This window comes from Schistosoma mansoni, chromosome 1 (genome assembly GCF_000237925.1).
Source record: "Schistosoma mansoni strain Puerto Rico chromosome 1, complete genome".
Classification (NCBI taxonomy): Eukaryota; Metazoa; Platyhelminthes; class Trematoda; order Strigeidida; family Schistosomatidae; genus Schistosoma; species Schistosoma mansoni.
In genome coordinates this window covers 12,265,283-12,286,649 of record NC_031495.1, presented here as the reverse complement: position 1 = coordinate 12,286,649, position 21,367 = coordinate 12,265,283, and the positions used below count along the sequence as shown (strand labels likewise).

At 39.9% G+C, this 21,367-nt stretch overlaps 1 protein-coding gene across 1 annotated transcript in view; it reads left to right on the top strand.

Moving 5' to 3' along the window:
- The window catches only part of Smp_165420 (putative zinc finger protein), a gene marked incomplete at both ends in the record, with an annotated part of 156,356 nt that overhangs the window by 40,801 nt on the left and 94,188 nt on the right, over positions 1-21,367 (top strand). Inside the window, 4 exon segments of the mRNA XM_018793290.1 lie at positions 8,477-8,839; positions 16,818-16,957; positions 18,361-18,502; positions 21,180-21,318. Of these exon segments, the coding sequence (XP_018647817.1) occupies positions 8,477-8,839; positions 16,818-16,957; positions 18,361-18,502; positions 21,180-21,318 (784 nt within the window).

Here is a 21,367-nt window from a genome sequence, read left to right as displayed (position 1 = left end):
GAATAAACCACAGTGTTGCTCTTCATAACATATCCATCCAATGTGTGTTAAGTCCACATGACTTGTGAAATGGAACTCTCAATGGCAACTGTGAATCTCGAAACACACTGCGAACATAAGCCAGAAGAGTTATTTCTCCGATTGTATAATGCAGCAGTAACACTTGTGTGGTTGCATTTCACAAGCAACTCTCTATCACAACTGTGTTAAAAAAATATGCCATCAGTTAGAAGAATGTGTGGTATGTCTCGATTGCAGATTGATTCTGTGGTGAGACTAACATCCACAACCGATCAATGTCACATTACTATTCATAAAATGAAAGCGACGGATGGAAGTTTCGACCATGTATGAGTATTATCACTATCATAATGATCAAACTGTTCGCTTGTGGGCGTTTCTGTGTGAGCACAGAGTTTTCTGAATGCTGGTCGACCAGTGGATGGAATACAGGATTGCATATTGGTGGTGGTGGGCGAGCAGAGTGAGTGAGTATGGTGTGTGTGATGAATGGGGTGAATGTGTATGTGTATATTTGAAAAGTATGGGCCCAGCCGGGATTCGAACCCGGGACCACTCGCACCCGAAGCGAGTATCATACACCTAGACCACTAGGCCAACGAGTCCAAATTCACCTACAACCACCGTCAAACTATCAACACCTATCCCACTTACTTACTTACTTACTTACTTTCGCCTATTACTCCCAATGGACCATTGGCCGCCGACCAGCATTCTCCAACCCACTCTGTCCTGGGCCTTCTTTTCTAGTTGTATCCAGTTCTTGTTCATTCTTCTCATGTCTGTCTCTATTTCTCGGCGTAATGTGTTCTTTGGTCTTCCTCTTCTCCTTTGACCTTCAGGATTCCATGTGAGTGCTTGTCTTGTGACGCAATCGGGTGATTTCCTCAAAGTGTGCCCTATCCACTTCCAGCGCCTCCTCCTGATTTCTTCCTCCGCTGGAATCTGGTTTGTTGTCTCCCACAGTAACTTGTTGCTGATAGTGTCTGGCCATCGGATCCGAAGTATCTTGCGTAGACAACTGTTAATAAACACTTGTATCTTCTGGATAATGGCTTTCGTAGTTCTCCACGTCTCCGCCCCATACAATAGAACTGTCTTGACATTTGTATTGAAAATTCTAACCTTGGTGTTGATTGACAATTGTTTTGAGCTCCAGATGTTTTTCAGTTGTAAGTATGCTGCTCTTGCTTTGCCGATCTTCGCCCTCACATCTGCATCTGATCCACCGTGTTCATCAATGATGCTGCCCAGATATGTAAAGGTTTCCACATCTTCCAAAGCTTCTCCGTCAAGTGTAATTTGATTGGTGCATATTGTGTTGCATCGGAGAGTCTTGCTTTTCCCTTTGTTTATATTGAGACCTACTGCTGCTGAGGCTGTTGCTACACTGGTCGTTTTCTCCTGCATTTGTTGTTGCGTTTGTGATAGAAGAGCCAGATCATCCGCGAAGTCTAGATCGTCAAGTTGCATCCTGCCTGTCCACTGTATCCCGTGCTTTCCTCCAGTCGTTGACGTCTTCATGATCCAGTCTATTACCAGGAGAAAGAGAAACGGTGAGAGTAGGCAACTTTGCCTTACACCAGTCTTTACTTCAAACGAGTCGGTGAGTTGTCCTCCGTGGACGATTTGGCAGTTTAGTCCATCATAGGAGTTCGGTATGATATTGACTATTTTCTCAGGCACGCCGTAGTGTCGAAGAATCCTCCATAGTGTTGTCCTGTCCACGCTATCAAATGCCTTCTCGTAGTCGATGAAGTGCACACTGTGCACAAGTTTGTCGAACACTGTCGGTCAAGCACACAACCGACCGATCGTTACAACCACAAAATCGTGCCGAATCACACTTACAACCACTTACACCTGACTAGTCACAAGACGCTTTAAATACAGTCCGCTGCAATCCTCATACAATCAGCAGCACACGCGCATGTGAGCGATTGGTGTGATCTAGAAGTGCAGATGTCAGGTCACCTAAACGAAACTGAAGTGAACAGGTCGGATCGACATGTCTACGAAACGACGAATTGAATAAACCACAGTGTTGCTCTTCATAACATATCCATCCAATGTGTGTTAAGTCCACATGACTTGTGAAATGGAACTCTCAATGGCAACTGTGAATCTCGAAACACACTGCGAACATAAGCCAGAAGAGTTATTTCTCCGATTGTATAATGCAGCAGTAACACTTGTGTGGTTGCATTTCACAAGCAACTCTCACTCTCTCACTCACTCACTCACACACTCACTCACCCATACACTCACCAATACACTCACCAATTCACCCACTAACCCAATCACTCACTCACTCAATCAATCAATCAATCACCAAGTCATCTCATCTCTATCATAATGATCACACTGTCCGGGTGTATGTGTGTGTGTGTGTTGCTGTGAGTCTGAGTGTTCGCGTGAGACATGTGGTGCGAGAATGATTGTCCACCGTATGGAGGGAGACACGACAGATCATGGAGGAGAGCGAAACCTACTGTGATGTGCTGATCGATCAGACGGTCACCTGGTTGGCACACTGTGCACAAGTTTGTCGAACACTGTCGGTCAAGCACACAACCGACCGATCGTTACAACCACAAAATCGTGCCGAATCACACTTACAACCACTTACACCTGACTAGTCACAAGACGCTTTAAATACAGTCCGCTGCAATCCTCATACAATCAGCAGCACACGCGCATGTGAGCGATTGTTATTTTCAGAAGTGTTACTCTCTATTTATTTGTTGTTTTCCAATTTTTTTGCTTTTACGTAACTTTCGCCTAGTTTTCTAATACTTCTTAATTTTACTCCCGTTTCGTTTAGACGTCTTCCTTAATTATTTTCTCGCTGAATCGTAGCTTTTCGATAAGCAGAATTCTATATATTTGCTTGCGACGGAGGAATTGCTGCGAATTATTGATAAATAACGACATCACAATCACTCGACAACGTGCAACATGTGAGCGAGAACCAGTGACGTGACTTTTAACTTTGCCCGACTTTTCGACTAATCTTTCCAATACCATATTTTCATTTCAGTTTCTGCGGTTATCACTGTTGTTTGGATACGATGCCAGTCAGTTGATTTATAGACACTGATTTCATTATTCAGTGATTCTCTTGCTGTTCTTCAGACTTGCTTCCAGCCATTATGTCTTCCAGCCGAGCTTTAGGAGATGCGCCCGATTTTGTTTTTCCGCATCCTGTAAGATTCAGGCTTACTCATTATCTTACCACAGCATACTCAAAGCTTCAACATGTGCTCCGTAACGAGTGGCCGTCTTTATAGTACATCTGTAACGATGAATCTTGGAGATGTAATCTAATAAGGCTCATCATTGAGTCGATTTCGAGGTCTCCATGTCAGACTATTTTTTTCTTATGTTGTTTGGTTTATACTAGGTACATGATGATTTGAATTGGCTGTTATAATGACTGCGTCTGAGCGTTAGGCTTTTTGGAGGGTGGCAATGTTTCAATAAATTTCACTTTTCGTTACATCTAGCTTCGATCAATGGGGAAGTTGTCAGTGAAGATAGAAAAAGGCTTGTATCCCTTTATTTCTGAGTTCTTACTGTTTTGTTTATTCAGATAGTTCACGAACGACTTTCCATCTAAATCGGTTAAATTCGCCATGTTCTCCTTCTTCTAGTTAAATAGTGACTATTAGAGTGTGTACTGGTTAGTTCCAAAAATTACTGGCCTACGTACCGTATTTAATGTTTCCAATACTTTTAAACAAACCAAAATGGTCACACAGTTCCTTATTGAGAGATTTTTTGAAGTGCCCCCTCCGTACCTGATGGGTCTTACCGTCATAATGGATGAAAGTTCATATAGTAAAGTGAGGTATGAAAGTCTAAGGGTAGATCTTTTCTGTACCCCTGTACAAGCTTGTAATGTGGGGGAGACAGTTCAATGTCGTCATACCTCAAAAGTCATCTGTACGACCTTTGGTTTCTGCTTTTGACCCAACCACCCTATAACCGACCTGCCTACTTTATTAAGCCCTAAGTGAACATGTGATTCATCTACTGTAGTTCATAAAGGTTATGATATAAAAAACAGACCGCCACATCAGGGAATCGGCTACGGTTGGACTGTAGTTGTCTAACTGCTTAAAGTACGTCATATGGCGTCACTAGACTTTGAAGTCATAATGTCCAACGACTTTTATCCCAGTCCATCCCGACATGGGAACCAAGCTATACACTTGAAGAGCAGTCACAATTATACCAGGAGGATGTTTCTTCGAACCATAAGAAGAGAAAACGGCCAAACGTACAATTGGTGACTAAACTGCACCATATACTCGTTTTAAAAAAGAAAACAGTGTTTGGTTCACAGATGGCCAGCAGAAAACAAATCATCGCATACTGGAAAGGGTATGTTTGCCATGAAGTCGGCTAACGCAAGCTTCGCTACCACAGACACATCAATTTCCATAGTAGGACAGGAATCTATTCATACATAACAACTTATTTATTGGTCGGAACGAACAGAGGTCGGAAAGTGAGAAAACTAAATTACCCTTTTGTTTCACAATGTATTACTGAAGTTTTTAATCGATACAGTTCAACTGATTTGTACTGAATATACCACCAGTATTGTAGTTTGACAACTATTAACCAGTAACACCTTCTATAATCGAATGGCGCCCCACTCAGTTAAAATCAGAAGTCAGAAACGAAGAGGTTGGAAAGATATATTTGATGCGTTATCAATATATCGAGAAGCGGTTGACCTAATCTGGCTAGTGAAACGTAGAAGATGTTTCCCACGCTGTGCTTTAAAGTGATCTGGTGTGGATGCATGACCGAACGCCTTCAGCTAAACAAGTCCACTAAAACTATTGTGGTCAGCATCCAATGTCGAACACTTAAGAAGCTATTGATTTCGGGGAATTATTTACAGCTACAGTACTTTCAATCGATTCACAGTATGTACCATGGAATCAGTAAAGCGTTATAAAAATTGCCTTGCTTAAACAGCGCTGCTACACAGCTCGTGTTGTATTCTCCAAACCACGTAGACCAGCTCTTGAAAGTCTTCGAATGGCAAAAAGAGGCTTTGCAAGCCAGGTCTGGGAATAATCCAACTCTTAAATAGTTCACTGGTGTCTTCAACGAGCAAGGTTCCAGAAAAACGACCATAATGCTCGACTGTTGATTACAAGTAACTCGACCCTGGAACTTATCCATTTGTCGCAGATTTAGCGATTACTTTGAGATGTATGACTGGCTGGCAAATGAGCCATTGAAATACTCATCACGACTCTATTTCAGTCTTTTTGAACTGAGAAACACTTTCCGAACCTTTAGCACATTACTTACTTATCCACGCCTGTTGCTCCTCGTGGAGGAGCATAGGCCGCCTATCAGCATTCTCCATACAGCCCAGTCCTGGGCAATCCTTCCCAGTTCCCAGTTCATCCTTTTCATATCTGCTTCTATTTTCCGACGTAATATGTTTTTTGACATTTCACTTTTTCTTGCCTCTTTGCCTTCAGAATTCCAAGTCAAGGCTTGCCTCGTGATGCAGTTTAGTGATTTCCTCAATGTATGTCCTATCCACTTCCAACGTCTTTTCTTAATTTCCTCTTTAGCTGGAAGCTGGCTTGTCCTCTCCCATAGAAGGCTGTTGCTGGTGGTATCCGGGCAATGGGTGTTGTGTACCTTCCGTAGATAGCTATTTATAAATACTTGTACCTTCTTGACAATGGTTTTGGTAGTTCTCCACGTTTCAGCTCCGTACAGTAGAACTGACTCTCTTGACGTTCGTATTGAAGATTCTCGTTTTGATATTGGTTGGCAATTGTTTTCAGTCCCATAAGTTCTTCAATTGTAGGAATTCTGTCCTTGCTTTGCCAATCCTCGCCTTTACGTCTGCATCAGATCCTCCTTGTTTATCGATGATGCTTCTCAGGTACGTGAAAAATTCCAAATCATTCAGGGTTTCGCCATCAAGTGTGGTCGGGTTAGTGTTCGCCATGTTGTTTTTGAGGGTTTCGCTTTTGCTTTTGTATATGTTGAGGCATGTTGATGCAGAGGCTGCTGCTACAATAATTGTCTTCATCTTCATTTGTTCGTGTGTATGAGATAGGAGGGCTAGGCAATCTGCGAAGTTAAAATCGTCTAATTGATTCTGAGATGTCCATGGTATTCCGTGCTTCGCTTCAGATGTCGTGGTCTTCATATTCAAGTCAACCACCAGAAGAAAGAGGAAGAGGGAAAGTAGACAGTCTTATCTGACTCCGGTCCTTACTGGAAATGCATCTGTCAGCTGTCCCCCATGCACCACTTTGCACTGTAGTCCGTCGTATGAGTTCCGGATAGTATCGACCATCTTCTCAGGAATTCCATAGTGTTGAAAAAGTTTCCATAATGTTCTCCTTTCCACAAGTCAAACGCCTTCTCATAGTCAATGAATTTGATGTAGAGTGATGAATTCCATTCAATTTATTGTTCCTTAACGATCCGTAGAGTTGCGAATTGGTCTGTGCACAACCAATCTTTACGGGATCCAGCCTGTTGATCTCGAAGCTGGGCGTCCGCTGAGTATTACATCCGGTTCAGCAACACTCTGTTGAAAACTTTTCCTGTGATGCCTCTGTAATTCTTACATTTGCTCAGATCTCCTTTCTTTGATATATTGATGAGGTAACCTTCTTTCCAGTCCATCGGCACTTGTTCTTCCTCCCAAATCTTCTTGAATAGAGGGTGGAGCATGTTTGCAGTTACTTCAATGTCTGACTTCAGTGCTTCAGCTGGTATATTGTCGGGTCCAGCTGCCTTCGCATTCTTGATTTGTCTGATGGCCATCTTGGATTCTTCGATCGTTAGTGGAGTGACATCAATTGGAAGGTGTGCTGCTTCGATGTCCGGTGGATTCAATAGGACTGGTCTACTCAGTATTCTACCCATCTTTTACTCTCTTCCTGAATCTCCAAAATTGCCTTTCGTTCTTTGTTCCTGACGGGTCTCTCCGGTTTACTATATCTTCCAGCTAGTTTCTTCGTTGTGTCATATAGTTGTTTCATATTTCGTTCCCTTGCAGCTTTTTCTGCTGTCATTGCTAGATCTACGTATTTCTGCTTGTTGGCTCTAAAATTGCTCTTTACTCTCTTGTTTGCTTCTGTGTATTCAGCCTATGCCTTCACCTTCACTGCTGTTGTTTGATTGTTGTTAATTTCTGTCTTCTTGTTCTTCCTTCCTTTGATCTTGTCCAGGGTTCCCAAATAGATCCACTTCTTATGATGATGCTTCTTGAGACCCAGAACCAGTACATACATATGCTAAAGATTGCCTGATTACAAAGAAAACATCTGGATCCAGTATTTGAAAGGTATTTGAAAAATCATGTCGCTGTAATCATAAACAGATGAAAAATTGGAACTAACTCATACTATTTTCTCAGGCATACAACCGGTTCCAGGATATTAGACAGCTAGGAAACGAGTTGCTCGCCATTACGGAATGTCGAACGTCAGTCATCATCAAACAGCTATGGACTTCAGGTGAATAAAGCAAGTTTCATCGAAGCTTCGTTCCGAATTACGCTTTTATTTGGAAACAATTACTGGACTAGAATCGTAGAAACATAAAAGCAATCAAAACGAGTAGCAATACAAAAGTATATCGAATGTTGAATTCTAATGTGAATATTTGTCTTATGGACTCACTCATTTACACATATCCTTGTTTCTGAAGTCTGATATATTGTACACTGGAATACGTTATTTTGCACTAAGACTCAGGGATTTGTAGTGGCGCTCTGCCCAAAGTTTCTTCTTTTGAGGCTGGTATGTTTTTGGGTTTGACAGTAAATTGGTTGTTCACTTAGACATATTCCTTCATTTTCTTAGTTTGTTACTATCTCATAATAAATGGTAACTCGTTAATAAAGACAACGCTGCAAGCGTATACATATACGTATACGCTTATGAATAATCATAGTTTCACTCAGTGGAAGATTTACGGATAGGTTCTTGCTTCAGGGTTCGCTCATGGTGCTTGGTAATATGATTCAATGAAATCGCTATAATTTTCACTTGATTCATTGATAATGTATTTTTCCGTAATCACAGCAAGTTTTTTTTTACAGGAGCTTGCTAAAATCAGTCGGCAATCAACTAGCATAAATTAGTGCAGAATATAGTGTTCTAAAAGCATGTTCTAATACATGTTTATACTCTGCTTGCAGTTCATTAATTATAGTTGCGTGCTGCTTTTCATCCATATATATGTATATATATATATATATACTCAAACTTAAGGGATGCAAGTTAATCTACCCACTACCCTATATAATTTTCCTTTCAAAGTACGATCTATATACGTTTAGAAATTTTAAGGTTATGTGTTTAAATTCAATTATAATGTAGACTCAAGTAGTTTTGATCTTAATAATTTCACGTACGTCTTTTTAGAACCATCTCTATGTTTTTTTTTCAAGGTTCTACTTAAAATGAATTCCGGGTCGGTAACAGAATCAGATTTAATATCAGCGCTTCAAGCTATTGGAGTATCGTATAAATCGGATGAAATAAATAGATCTGATTCAAGATCTAATTTAAACAATACATCGATAGAAACTACATTGAGTCTATCAACGAACTCATTTCCTGTGTTTGAACGACCCGATTCTCTTCGTATTATACACAATCTTGTGGAAGGTCTATTACGAGTTCAGACACGAGATTCATCTATTGCACTTCGCCATCTGAATGTTGTACTGTCATCTCTATTTAAATTTCTCAATGATTCGAATTCGGACGTCCGTATAGCTGCAGATGAAGGCCTAAACAAACTTATCAAGGTGACTTTTTTAAAAGAGTGATCTAAAATTTCAGTCACACACGCGTGAAAAAATTAAACTTTCAAGGAATAATATTTAGATTCAGTAGAAGACCTTCACCACAACTGGTGCTTTCCCAATTAAGTCGCGACATTACTACCGCAGTATAAGTGGAATACATGCATTTGTACTTCACCATATTAGCTACTCAGTAGAAACTCATCTCAATATAAGTTCAGTCGGAATCAGTAGGTTATTGATAAGACTTCATAGATCAGTTTTTTTTAAGTCTTCAAAATTAGCCCCCAAATGCCCTGGTACGGTCGAGAGTAGGGGAGAATCCGCTCTCCATCTCGACATGCTTTCACACGACCACGTGTATACAGCATCTGCAAGGGAAATCCTACTCACTGTCTTCTCGTGGCGGGGGTGTTGTTTACAAAATTGAGGGGACGAAAAGTGAACGTCCGGCGCTTTAACCGGGTCGGTGGACACAGAGGGTCCACTTAGGGGAGTTGGAGAACCCTGATTCCAAACCAATAGTGCACATGGGCTCCGGTATTTTGAAGGAACAAATGGTGTATGAATCAATCGTTGGTCACCGGCTATCATGGGACTGCATCTCCTCATGATGCTCCACTGTCTTGTGGGTTAGACCTTTAGGTCAAAGGCTCCGGGTGTGGCCCTCTAAGAAAACCACCTGCTTCGGTTTGGACACCTGGGCAGTATCACAGCCCTCACACAAATCAAATGAGATTTGTGCGGCGCATATATATCTGGTGCCCCTTTGTATCAATATTTATGTGTTTAAATAAATAAATAATGTCCTCACACTTCTCATTAGCATTACAACCGGAAATAGAGATTCATAATACCAACACCAGCCGATAGCTAGTGAAAATATGAGCAGAAATAAACTAATTCGGCGTAATAAACTTGTAGAATTATACTCAGTGTAGGAGTCATAAGAGGATAAGGGGTGAATAAGTAAGTTATTTAGGTATAGCGATGGTCTAACTGTAGTAAAATATATGACTCGATAACAACGAGCTCTTTTAACTGACATAATGCCTCATCCGTAGTTCGGGACTTGGATTTTCTTGTATCTTTTATCAGTAGTACGGTGTAACACTCAGGGTCTGCTGGTTGTACTTGAAATCGCCTGATCAACATGACTTAATACAAAAGTTCTAATATTGTCTGACTTTTACCCATATCTGTTTGATAGCTTGATTCCTTTTTACGTGTCTCTCATAGTAGTGAAGTTTTTTCTGTTCACTGTACTACTACGAAAATTTAGCTCTATGATTTAATCATAAATTAAGCTTATCCTAGATTGCATTTGTTAGCAGTTCTATTTATTTATTTATTTAAACATAAATATTGGTACAAGGGGGTACCAGATATATATGCGCCACACAAAACAATGAGAATGGGAAGAGAAAAGGGGTAAGATGCATATGAGAAAAGAAAGAAAAAAAAAGAATGAACAACAAGAACCACAGAGTGTATGTTAGTGTAATAATAAGAGTAATAATGGGGTAAACAGAAATGTACAACCAGATCTCTTTCAGTTAAGGGAGTAATGAACACTCTTTATGAAGTAAAAAATGTTTACAGCAGGATCGCCACTGGCTTTTATTCTGAGCCATATCTGATAACGTCTCTAGCCACTGTGTTTCACCATCTCTCGGACCCCAACCAGGGAGTCGTGAAGGACCAACAGAAGCCAGCCCTTTGCATCTTTCTTTCATACCATGACACCATGTCATACACTGACCACCTCTCCGCTTTTTCCAACCAGTCCCAGTGTCGGCAAATAATGCATGACGTGGAGTTCTCTGGGACGACGTTCGTAGAACATGTCCAAGCCAAGATGGTGACACTAATTGGATTATCGTCTCTGCGCCCGAACACACGATGCCGAACCTGTGCATTTCTGACATGGATGTCAACAATCCTTCGAAGACAACGGTGATAACACAGTGACTTGTCCCACGTCCTCAACTCGGAGAGTCCAGGTTTCAGAAGCATAGAGCAAGACTGCTCTCACCAACGTGTTGTAGATCCGACCTTTTACAGCCAGACTAACACCACGAAAGCGCCAAAGATGGCCCAGATTGACATAAGCCGCTCTGACTTTCATTATACATGCATCGATCTCATCACTGATGCCACCACCAGCACTTATGTAGCTACCTAGATACACGAACTTCTCAACTACTTCAATCTGCTCACCATCCAGGGTGAGTACAGGATTAGAATCCTGCCAGTCTTGTAGGAGTACTTTGCACTTGGAGGGTGAAAAGCACAAACCGTACCTGTGGACACTGATTGCCAACTGATTAAGTGCGGATTTCATGGCTTGGGCATTATCGCACAGTAAGACAATATCATCCGCATACTCAAGGTCGAGAAGTCTTTCTCGAGGCAACAGATCCACACCTCCATTACTTACATCCATCAGAGCTGTTTTCAGAATGTCATCGATGGCAAATTTGAAGAGGAATGGTGAGATTGGGCAACTCTGCCTAACCCCAATGCTTGAATGGAACAATGGAGAATGGTGGTTGTATGCCCTCACTCTGCCTGAGGTGTCTGTATACAGGGCCTTTAAGAGGTTAATAAACTTCTCAGGCACACCCTTCTTCAATAGACAATTTCAGAGAACAGTCCTGTCCAGCGAATCGAAGGCGGCTCTGAATAAACACTACGATTGTTGGCCTGTGATAAGTATGTCGGTGCTCTAACATTTGTGTGGCGCATATGTATTTGGTGCCCCTTTGTACCAATATTTATGTGTTTAAATGAATAAATAAATAATTAAGTTCTAACATTTGGCGGAGGATGAAGATATGATCAATACATCCTCGACCAGAACGAAAACCAGCCTGCTCCTCGCGAGTCAATCTTTATCGTGTTTTTAACAATCTACGAAGTATGACAGAAGCCAATAGTTTGGACGCAATCGGAAGTAGACTTATCCCCCGATAGTTGTTACAGGAACTACTTGAACCCTTTTTAAAGATAGGGACAACTATTGACTCATTCCATGACGTTGGAACACACTCTAGCTCCCAGACCTTTGTAAAGAACCCATTCAATTCCTTGGCCAGAAAGTCACCCTCATCTTCAAAAAGAGTCGGAGGTAAGTCATATGGGCCCGGTGATTTGTGGCGTTTCAAGAGTTGGAGTTCTTTGCGGACTTCTGCTTCATTTGGTAGGTCAGTCGTCACCTGCCATGAAGGGCAGGACAATCTGATCGATTTTGCCGGAGCAACAGGCCAGTTGAACTGCCCTTCGAAAAATTCTGCCCATCGTCCAAGGCGTCGATAGATGTTAGTGATTGGCATCCCGTCATCCTCATGGATTGTTTCACTCACACCGGACTTCTTGCTGCCAGTGGCTCGGATGAGTTGGAAGAGCTTCCGGCAGTTACAAGATGCAGCTGCTGCTTTCAGCTCATTAGCACACTCCGACCACCAGGCTTCTCAGTCCTTACGCAAGCTTTGCCCAATTTCATTGCGTAACAGCCGTCGTTTGTGGTCAAGCTCATGGTCACCCGGAGTAGACTGACGGGTCTCGATGAGTCGTAAGGAGCTTGAAGAAACCCAGTGTTTATGAGCGGGACGTTTCGCGAAGCTGCAAACGACTTTATTCGCCATTTTCATAGCGTCATGCAGTTGCAACTAATGGTCATCTATACTTTTCGGTGGGATGGTAGCTAGCCTAGAAGCTAACTCAGTTCTATGCTTACGTGCAACAGAAGTTGCAACCAATTTACATCGGTCCGTTGATGACGGTCAACTTGTTGGCCGCTAAGAAGTAAGGTAAGACTGGCGCAGACCAGGGCATGATCAGAGTTCAGATAGGTACTCCAAAAGGAGCGGCAGTCTTGTACACAACCACACCAGCGGTAGCTGATCGCGATGTGATCAATCTGAGTCCAGGCTTGGGATGCAGAGGGAGGACGCCAGGTGGCACACCGGCGATGACTGTGCCGGAAGTTAGTGCTAGCCAGAAACAGGTTGTGGTCTGTGCACAATTGCAGTAGACGGTCCCCGTTATCTGTCCTGCGACCAACAAGTCCCCATCGGCCACCTAAACGACTATCTTCTGTGCCTAGACGCCCGACCTGTGCATCCAAGTCTCTGGCTAGTTCTACAACCTGTCGGACGCACTTCCTGGAGAAGAACAGTTAACTGGTGGTAGAATTCATCCTTGATTGCATCCGGGCTGCAATCTGTCGGGGCATAGGCGGAGATGACAAAAAGGCGTCGTTTCTCACGCCAATTTCTAACTTTGATGGAGCTTTCTAATGTAATAGCATATAACCGACTGTTAATGGGGATCCAATCGATTAACGCTACCTCAGCTCTAGCGCTTAGTGCAACACCGACGCCAGCAAGACCAGATAAAGATACCACAGTGTCCCCGGATAAGCGCACGTAAAACAAGCGTTTGGAAACGACAGATGGAGAGAGAATTTGTAGTACTTCACTAGAGTCTTAAATACGGTTCTCGGATAGATAACGAACGTCGACATTAAGACCTTCTAAAGACATAGCCCACCCTATCTATTGTCCGATCTGCATTAGTGTGTGAACGTTGAAGGAAGCCAGTTTGAACGGTGTACGTGGTTTCAGAAAGGCTGGTTCAGTATTCGTATTCGGTGGGAGCATTCACTTTCGACCAGACAGTGACTGAAGATCGTTTAGATAGAACAGAGTTTCCACCATGGGCAAGCTGCCGCATAAGTTGAAAAGTAAGGATACACAAATTAGGAATAAAAGGGAATGACTAAGCGACGAGGTAAATACTACTACTACTACTACTAATAATAATAATAATAATAATGTGAATTGTCCGACTTTTGATAGGAGTGTGAATAGTGCTGTCAGGAGATATCGTCATTTCATTTATTTGTGTGTGGGCTGTGATACTACCCGAGTGCCCAGACCGAAGCAGGTGGTTTTCCTAGGGCGGCACACCCCGAGCCTTTGACCTAAAGGTCTAACCCACAAGACAGTGGAGCATCGTGAGAAGATGCAGCCCCACGGTGGCCGGTGACCGACAACTGGTTCATACGCCATTTGTTCCTTCAAAATACCGGAGCCCATGTGCACTATTGGTTTGGAATCAGGGTTCTCCAACTCCCCTAAGTGGACCCTCTGTGTCCACCGACCCGGTTAAAGCGCCGGACATTCACTTTTCGTCCCCCCAATTTTGTAAACAACACCCCCGCCACGAGAAGACAGTGAGTAGGATTTCCCTTGCAGATGCTGTATACACGTGGTCGTGTGAAAGCATGTCGAGATGGAGAGCGGATTCTCCCCTACTCTCGACCGTACCAGGGCATTCGGGGACAATGTATCATTAGTAGGATAGATTCTCTGACGTCTTTGGGGTCTGTTTTTGTTTTCAAGCTTTTTTTTAACTTCGAGAGAGTTGGTCATTTCTTGACAATGTCATAATATTTCACTGCCAGGGTTTTATTACTCTCTTCACATATTGTCTTTATTTGTGAAGCCCTGTTGTCTAACACAGTTTGTGGTAAATGTTTAAATGGAAACTTCTTCATTCAACTCCTATGGACTATGGTCTGAACGAAGGTTATCGTTTTTTTGTTGCTGATCGATTACAGTTATGATGTACTACTGGGATATATCTGTGTACATGCTACTACTTGATAATAAGTTTTGTACGTACCAGATATCTCAGGTAATCGACGTGAGCCGAGAACTTTTCAAAATTTTCCAATCTGAAAGTGACAAACTTAAGTCATTTCAGATCCCTGATTCATAGTTTCTGTTAGATTTACTCGCCAATACCACTTACATTATATTCAAGAACTGTCAGCCAAGTGTTCTCAAACTCTAGTAAGTTTTAATGCCTCCGTCGATAAACGAACTTGGAATCCATCGTTCCAGAGATCAGGGCGTTGATTACTGTGCTACTGAGTTTCAACAACTCGTTGTACAGATTTATATTGATACCTATGTTGTATCAAGTTTGTAATTAAACGAAATACGAATAAGATACCTCTCTACTGTTGATTCGTTGAACCGAATTGATCAGTCACTGCTGGTATTTCTGCTCCTTGTCCCCACAAGCATTTTGCACACTTGGAACTTATGTCAAGTAACTGGATAAAAAAACCGCGCAGTTCTACATGATCTTGTGCCAAACTAACACTTGTTGAAAACGCAATTTTATGGTGATTTTAACCTATAAACGTATGTACTTCTGCTAGGTGATTCTACGTCTCACGACACTTCACTGTTGCCCTCAAAATTTACCTCTTTGACGTATGTCATAGTTATTCGTCCTTTAACTTTTGGGAAAGTTAAGTTACAGCAAACAACTAATTGTATTAGTGAAGGATGTCGCGCTTTTGGGAACTGAATAAAACTTAATGAACATCATCGTATTAGGTTAATGATAAAATGTTCACTTGCAGACATAAATTTCGTTTGTTCGAAAACAGTAAAATCTACACAACAAGTACGTATTCATATACTCAGCTGTGAGAAAGTAATATTATCTGACTGCCCGAACCGAAGCAGATGAAAGAGGTTTCGAACCTGAGGCCTGTTGGCCCAAAGTAATGTCACCATGCCACCTCTCAACGGCATTCCTTACTAAAGTGACTGAGAAAGTGAAATGAAATCAGTCCATCCTTTCTGTCGACATGCTTCAAAGTTCGATGAAAAAGGTTTTTCCAACTAGTTTATGTTTATTAGGGTAGTACAAATGTAGATAAAATTATTCCCCAGGTTTTTCGTTCCACGAGAACTAGTCTTTCAATACCTTAAAAAAATCATGATTGGAGAGAGGTTGCTTTAAGAAGTTGAATCCATGCATACCGTATCCATTCAAAGTGCATGTCATTCATGGTATAAGCGATTAAGACGTACAATGAGTTATGAACAAACATAGCAGGTCAATAATTGTAATTGCTATCACTTCAAATAGTTCATCAGTTAAATGTTGACAGTGCTTATAATTTATTTTTTTATCAAGATGTTTCTTACCTTATTTCTCATGACAATTTGTAAGATGGTGACTGAAATTTTAGCCAAATCGTTTCTAGTAAACTTTGGAAATAACACTGATTCATCACCATAGAGTTACAACGAGATCAAATTACTGATCGAGCAATGTTTGCTTAGGATTTCGATAATTTTGCTTAGGTGAATTAAATTTTACGAATAATCGACTATCTCTTAACAGTATTGTTTAATTTGTGAGATTGAAGTTTCCCACCTTTTATTTATGATTGAACTGCTCAATGTCTGTTTGTTATGTTATTATCGTTCTGGACGGTAAAATTTATAGATGTTTTACCATTTTCAAATTAAGCTGGAAGTTCATATTTAGATTTCGCAAACTACTCACGAGAATTCTTCTTTTCACTAATTGTTCATTATCCGGATACCATTCCTAGTTATGGTTTCGAATAAAATCTTCATACATATTTACGCATCACAAACTGTTGGATTGTTGGTAGCGGTTGATATAAATATCTTGATTTATTTCTTACTATTCATCACCAAGTAGTATTCTCAACTGGAAAATTCAGGACAGCACTCAGGGCTATTCAGTTAGTGTTTCATCAGTTGCTACTTAGGTACTGATTTTTATATGTAACTCAGTCCGTTTGGTGTAGGTATATCGTAAACCGACCTGAGTTCAATTTTAAGGTGAATTTTTTTTTTAAAGCTTCACATTTTTATTTTCCTGTTATATACTAATACGCTCACCACCCATTTTCACAGCCTGATTTCTTGCTTTTAAACTTATTTTTCATATACAATCCTTCTTAGCATACTCAGCAGTAGCCTTCATTAAAGTCACTGTATTTGTCAAAATACGTATCTAAACTATAGAAACCGCAATTCTATTTGCGTACTCATTTCATTTTCCAAAGAGTTATTTTTTAAATTACGGGCGTCGTATAATTTAGTTTCTTGAGACCTTATGCTTTGTGTAATTTCAGTTCCTCCGTTCAAGTATGACACGTTTAATTTTGTTCGAACTGCTCATGGAGCTAAAGCGTAATCAAAACTCAAGATCCGTATCGGTTGCACTGTCGAAATTTGCTTCATTGTCTACACAGATTAGAACATCTAAACGCAGGTTAGTCCTATCGATTATATATGACTTTGAAGTACGAAACAACTTTCTCAAATTTAATTTCCTTAAGAAACTACACTTCGTCAATCGTTTACTCTAAACACATTTATTGTACGACTATTCGTCTGCATTAACAGTGATCCAGCGTGATGAATATGAAGCTGATTTTTATAAACAAAATCTCATCAACGTTTGTCAGCTAACGGACGGCGAAATCATGGTACGGATATTGATGCTTTTAATATTTCTCAATCAACATCATATAAGGCGCCTAAAGCATGCAAGAATGGCTACCGGAAATCCACCATACTGCCCTGAAATATGCTGTTTTATTCTACAAATAGAAGACATCACTGCGAAGCTATAAACACTTGACTTCAGATGTCTTTGAAGTACGTTAGGCATAGTTGGAGCTATTTATAGAAGTGTTGGAGTTACGTACAGAATTCTAGACGAAGGAACAAATTGATTTGATGAAGTTGTGAATTTCCATCGACCAAGGTAATTCATACATCGGGTTCCTATGCCGAACCAACCCTCTATTTTGACCTGTGGTGCTGGCTGTAATATTATTAAGCTATGAAAAAGTTGAGGATAGATAGTGATATGGTGCCAACCCATAAGGTCACTGGCTAATAAACTAATACCTGTGGTAAAATATTGCCGGAGTTGTTTTTACAATGCCATTAGTGCATTCATTTTTCCCAAATTCAAAAGTCAAATTACTTTACACCTTTTTATGCCCCATCTTTGTCCGTTTTGTTATCTTTATATATTTGTTGATGATTCAGCTCAGTACACTGTGCACCAGGTTCTACATCTTTTTTGGTAGAGATAATTAACACACTTTTAATTTTTTTATTTCCTTATCCTTAGTACGACTCTACGTGCATTAATTAATCGGTTTCTGTTAGCTCGTGAATGCTACGAATACTGTCTGTGACTATATATCCTGATTATATTTGACATTGGCAAATATTACAAATTGTCAATCGAATGTTCCTACATCAAAGTCTGGGTGTTCACATTAAGATTTAGCTTCACTACCCATCATTTCCAATAGTAAACCGTTATTTGTCACTTCACTGGAATCCATCAATGCAGTTTTAGGGAACACCAACAGACGATATCTAACTCTAATAATAACTAATACTCTTTGAACAAGAGATTTCTATCACAACTCACTGACCTGGTGAATAATTCTACATTTGTTTCTTAGCAGGAATACCAAAACAATGAGATGTAAGCACATCCGGATGACAGAGTGAAAAGTATATTCTAGATTTTAATGCTAGATACTTCTGATTGTAATTAAGGTATCGTTTTCTATATAACAGTCTAAAACTCGATGAATATTACTTGTGAGGTGCACATTTCACTGTCTTTGCACTAATAATGACTTACAGGTTTTATGCAACCAATTTACTACCTGTTCTCATATCAATCTTTGAACAAGAAGATGATTTATTATTTGAAAACCTAACTGATTCTTTTCGACAAATCGCAAAAGAATTATTTTATTACGCAACTGAAAAAGAATTACTCACCGTAAGTATTATGTATCATATTCCTTGTGATTATTCTCCCATTTTCTTGGGTCGTTTGTTTATTGCTCAGTGTAACTCAGCACTCATATAAACAAGTTTCTTGTACAAATCATCAAGCTTCAACAAACAAAGTATTTACGTTCATAATCAAGTCTTTGGTTGTTTTGTGCTTATACCAATGATTTGTTGCTACCCCACTTGTTTTATTGTTGTTCACAATCCTTTCTGTATAAAATATTGTGGTTAAAGTAATTATATCTGTAAACGTAATGTAAGGCTAGTTAAATCTGGAGTATATGAATTAACAAGAGAAATAAGCATTTAAACTTCTCATATTATATAATAGTTATCACATTACACGAACCTGAAATGTATCGTTTATAAATTTTACTTCAAAGTACTGAAGTGTGCATCCACATTTTGTATCTATCGTATAGTTTGCTGACTAGAACCTCTTTGTTGAGATAATATTTTATTTTGTTAGTCAAATGTAATCTTAATGACAGTGAACAGATTGTTGAATGAACAAATCCATATGAAGTTTATATGATGAATAATCCTATAAACTATAAGACCTAACCTACCTTAGTTTATTCATTGTCAAGTAAAGCCGAACCGTTTGCACATTGTATTCTTGATTGGTCAGTCAGTCGAACTGCATTCTAATCACATGAATAATAATAAACAAATAGATACTATGTAATAACTGGAATATACCTGTCTTAACAGGGGGATAGGTTAATACAAATATTACTGGCTTGTAATCAATACAAAATCCAAAAAGACCATGTGTTAGACTGATAATATTTACAAACAAAAAGATTCTTAAGGGTTATATACGGATTCTTGTCGAAATCATAAAAAGCTACTTGACTGATTTTTGCAATTACGTAATAAATTTCTAGACACTGTAGTATCAGTTCACATTGGGACGATTCAAAGAGTTCTACTACCATCTTACAATAGGCCATGTATGTTAACCATCAAATGATAATCAAGTGGATAAACTAAATGTTCCATCGATACCGTCAAGCTGCAGCTTCTAAAGTCACAGCGGAAAGGAACTGCCAAAAAGTCTACAAAACTTCCTATTTGTATTGTCTCATCACACCCATTAAAAAACCCCGAAAAGTTATCTTCAGCGAGAGCACTGATGTTACAAAAGCTTGAAATGACTCGCCATGCCATACTATGACAGCGACTCCCTGAAGGTAAAGCAAAACCCCCTGGATTCCAAGTTAGGACAACAGTGTTTGTCCGTGATTACCGGCCTAATCCTGACTGATAGATAGAATGATATAACAAGAAGACAAGAAAAGGTATGATATGAAGCGGCAGTAGGAAGAGGCAAATCAACTAGATATTTTAACTGTTATATTTGTATTTTGCTAATAAACAACCCAGCTACCCCTATTGCTTAGTATTCTTATACGATGACACTCGACAAGACCCCAAAATCAGAACACGTTGAACAGGAATGAAATTGTATTCAAAATAACAATGGTAAGTGAACAGCAATCACTGGTTTGAATAACGTTCATATATTTATAGTATATACATAAGAAGCTTCTAGATTTTTCTCCAATAATTTGCCAGGGCTGATTGGTTTGGAATTAGCCAATCAGCGCGCAGCAACACCATCATGCATGAAACATGCTTTAATCCAATCTATGTCTCGCTAACATTAACCAACTGCATAAGAGAAATACTTCTGATCCAGCTACTACCATTGGACACATTACTTGACAATTTCAGTTTCCCGACGCACGGAGAGATTTTCGGACAAGGAAGTAATTCAGCCAATGCCAAACAAAGACAGCACAACCTCAGATAGACCAGGGAGTACATTGCTACTAATCGGTGTAGGGGGATACTGGATCCCTAAATACAGCATTCGAAAGAAATCAATTTTAAGATTTATTTGTTGATTTACGATGAATTTCGTTCATTAGTTTCCAGTGTTAATTGATTCAGGCTGATTTTCGTTCATTGGCTTTCAATGAATTTCTGTTCGTATTAACATACTCAATATGAAGTTGGTTATTCGACTCTGATGCATTTTTCATTGTACTCATTAATATACTGTGATTTTGTGCTCAAGTGACTATTGCTTACTTCGATAAGTTTTGTAATTAATAATAATCATATAGTTGATATATAATTATACTAACTTGAATGTAGTTTACTCGTTCTGCGGTCTTCACCAATACCTGTCTACTATTCCTCTCTTCCGATCTTGTGGGAGGGGGTTGTCATCAATGTGTTATGTATTAGCTGTTCTATCTGTGCAGTTCGTATATATTCCTTTTCGTATGAGAACCTTACAATGGCTTGTAATTCAGAAAAACGGAACGTTCCCTCAATCCACAACAGTGCAGAATATTAGGATTATATTGACGAGGAATGACAGTAAGTGTGCGTCATACCTACATGGATATCATTCAGTTAGCTCTTGGATAGTTCGGGCAAGTAATCTGACATTGATTTTGACTATATAGCAAAATTTCTATGAAGTTTACGGTTTTCTTTGGCACCAAATTTAACCACTACTGTAACGAATAAAGTTGGCCACTTCCATTTATTTTGTGAGCTCTTTAGTTTGTTATCACGGTTTATGAATTATTTAATTTTAACTACCCCTTGTCGCTCTCTCTCTCCTCCCATATTCTACGCAATAGTTTTTACGTGCACAAATTACACGGTTGTCATCGAGCAAGGCAGTAGTGCGCCGTTCAGTAGCCCAATCACTCGTAATCACATGTCAGTCATCTCGCGTACCACTTACTCTATTACGTTACCTACTTCACCTAATATTAAGTAAGTCTAATGGTGGTAACAGTGGTAGTTATCATTTGTTTTTTATCAT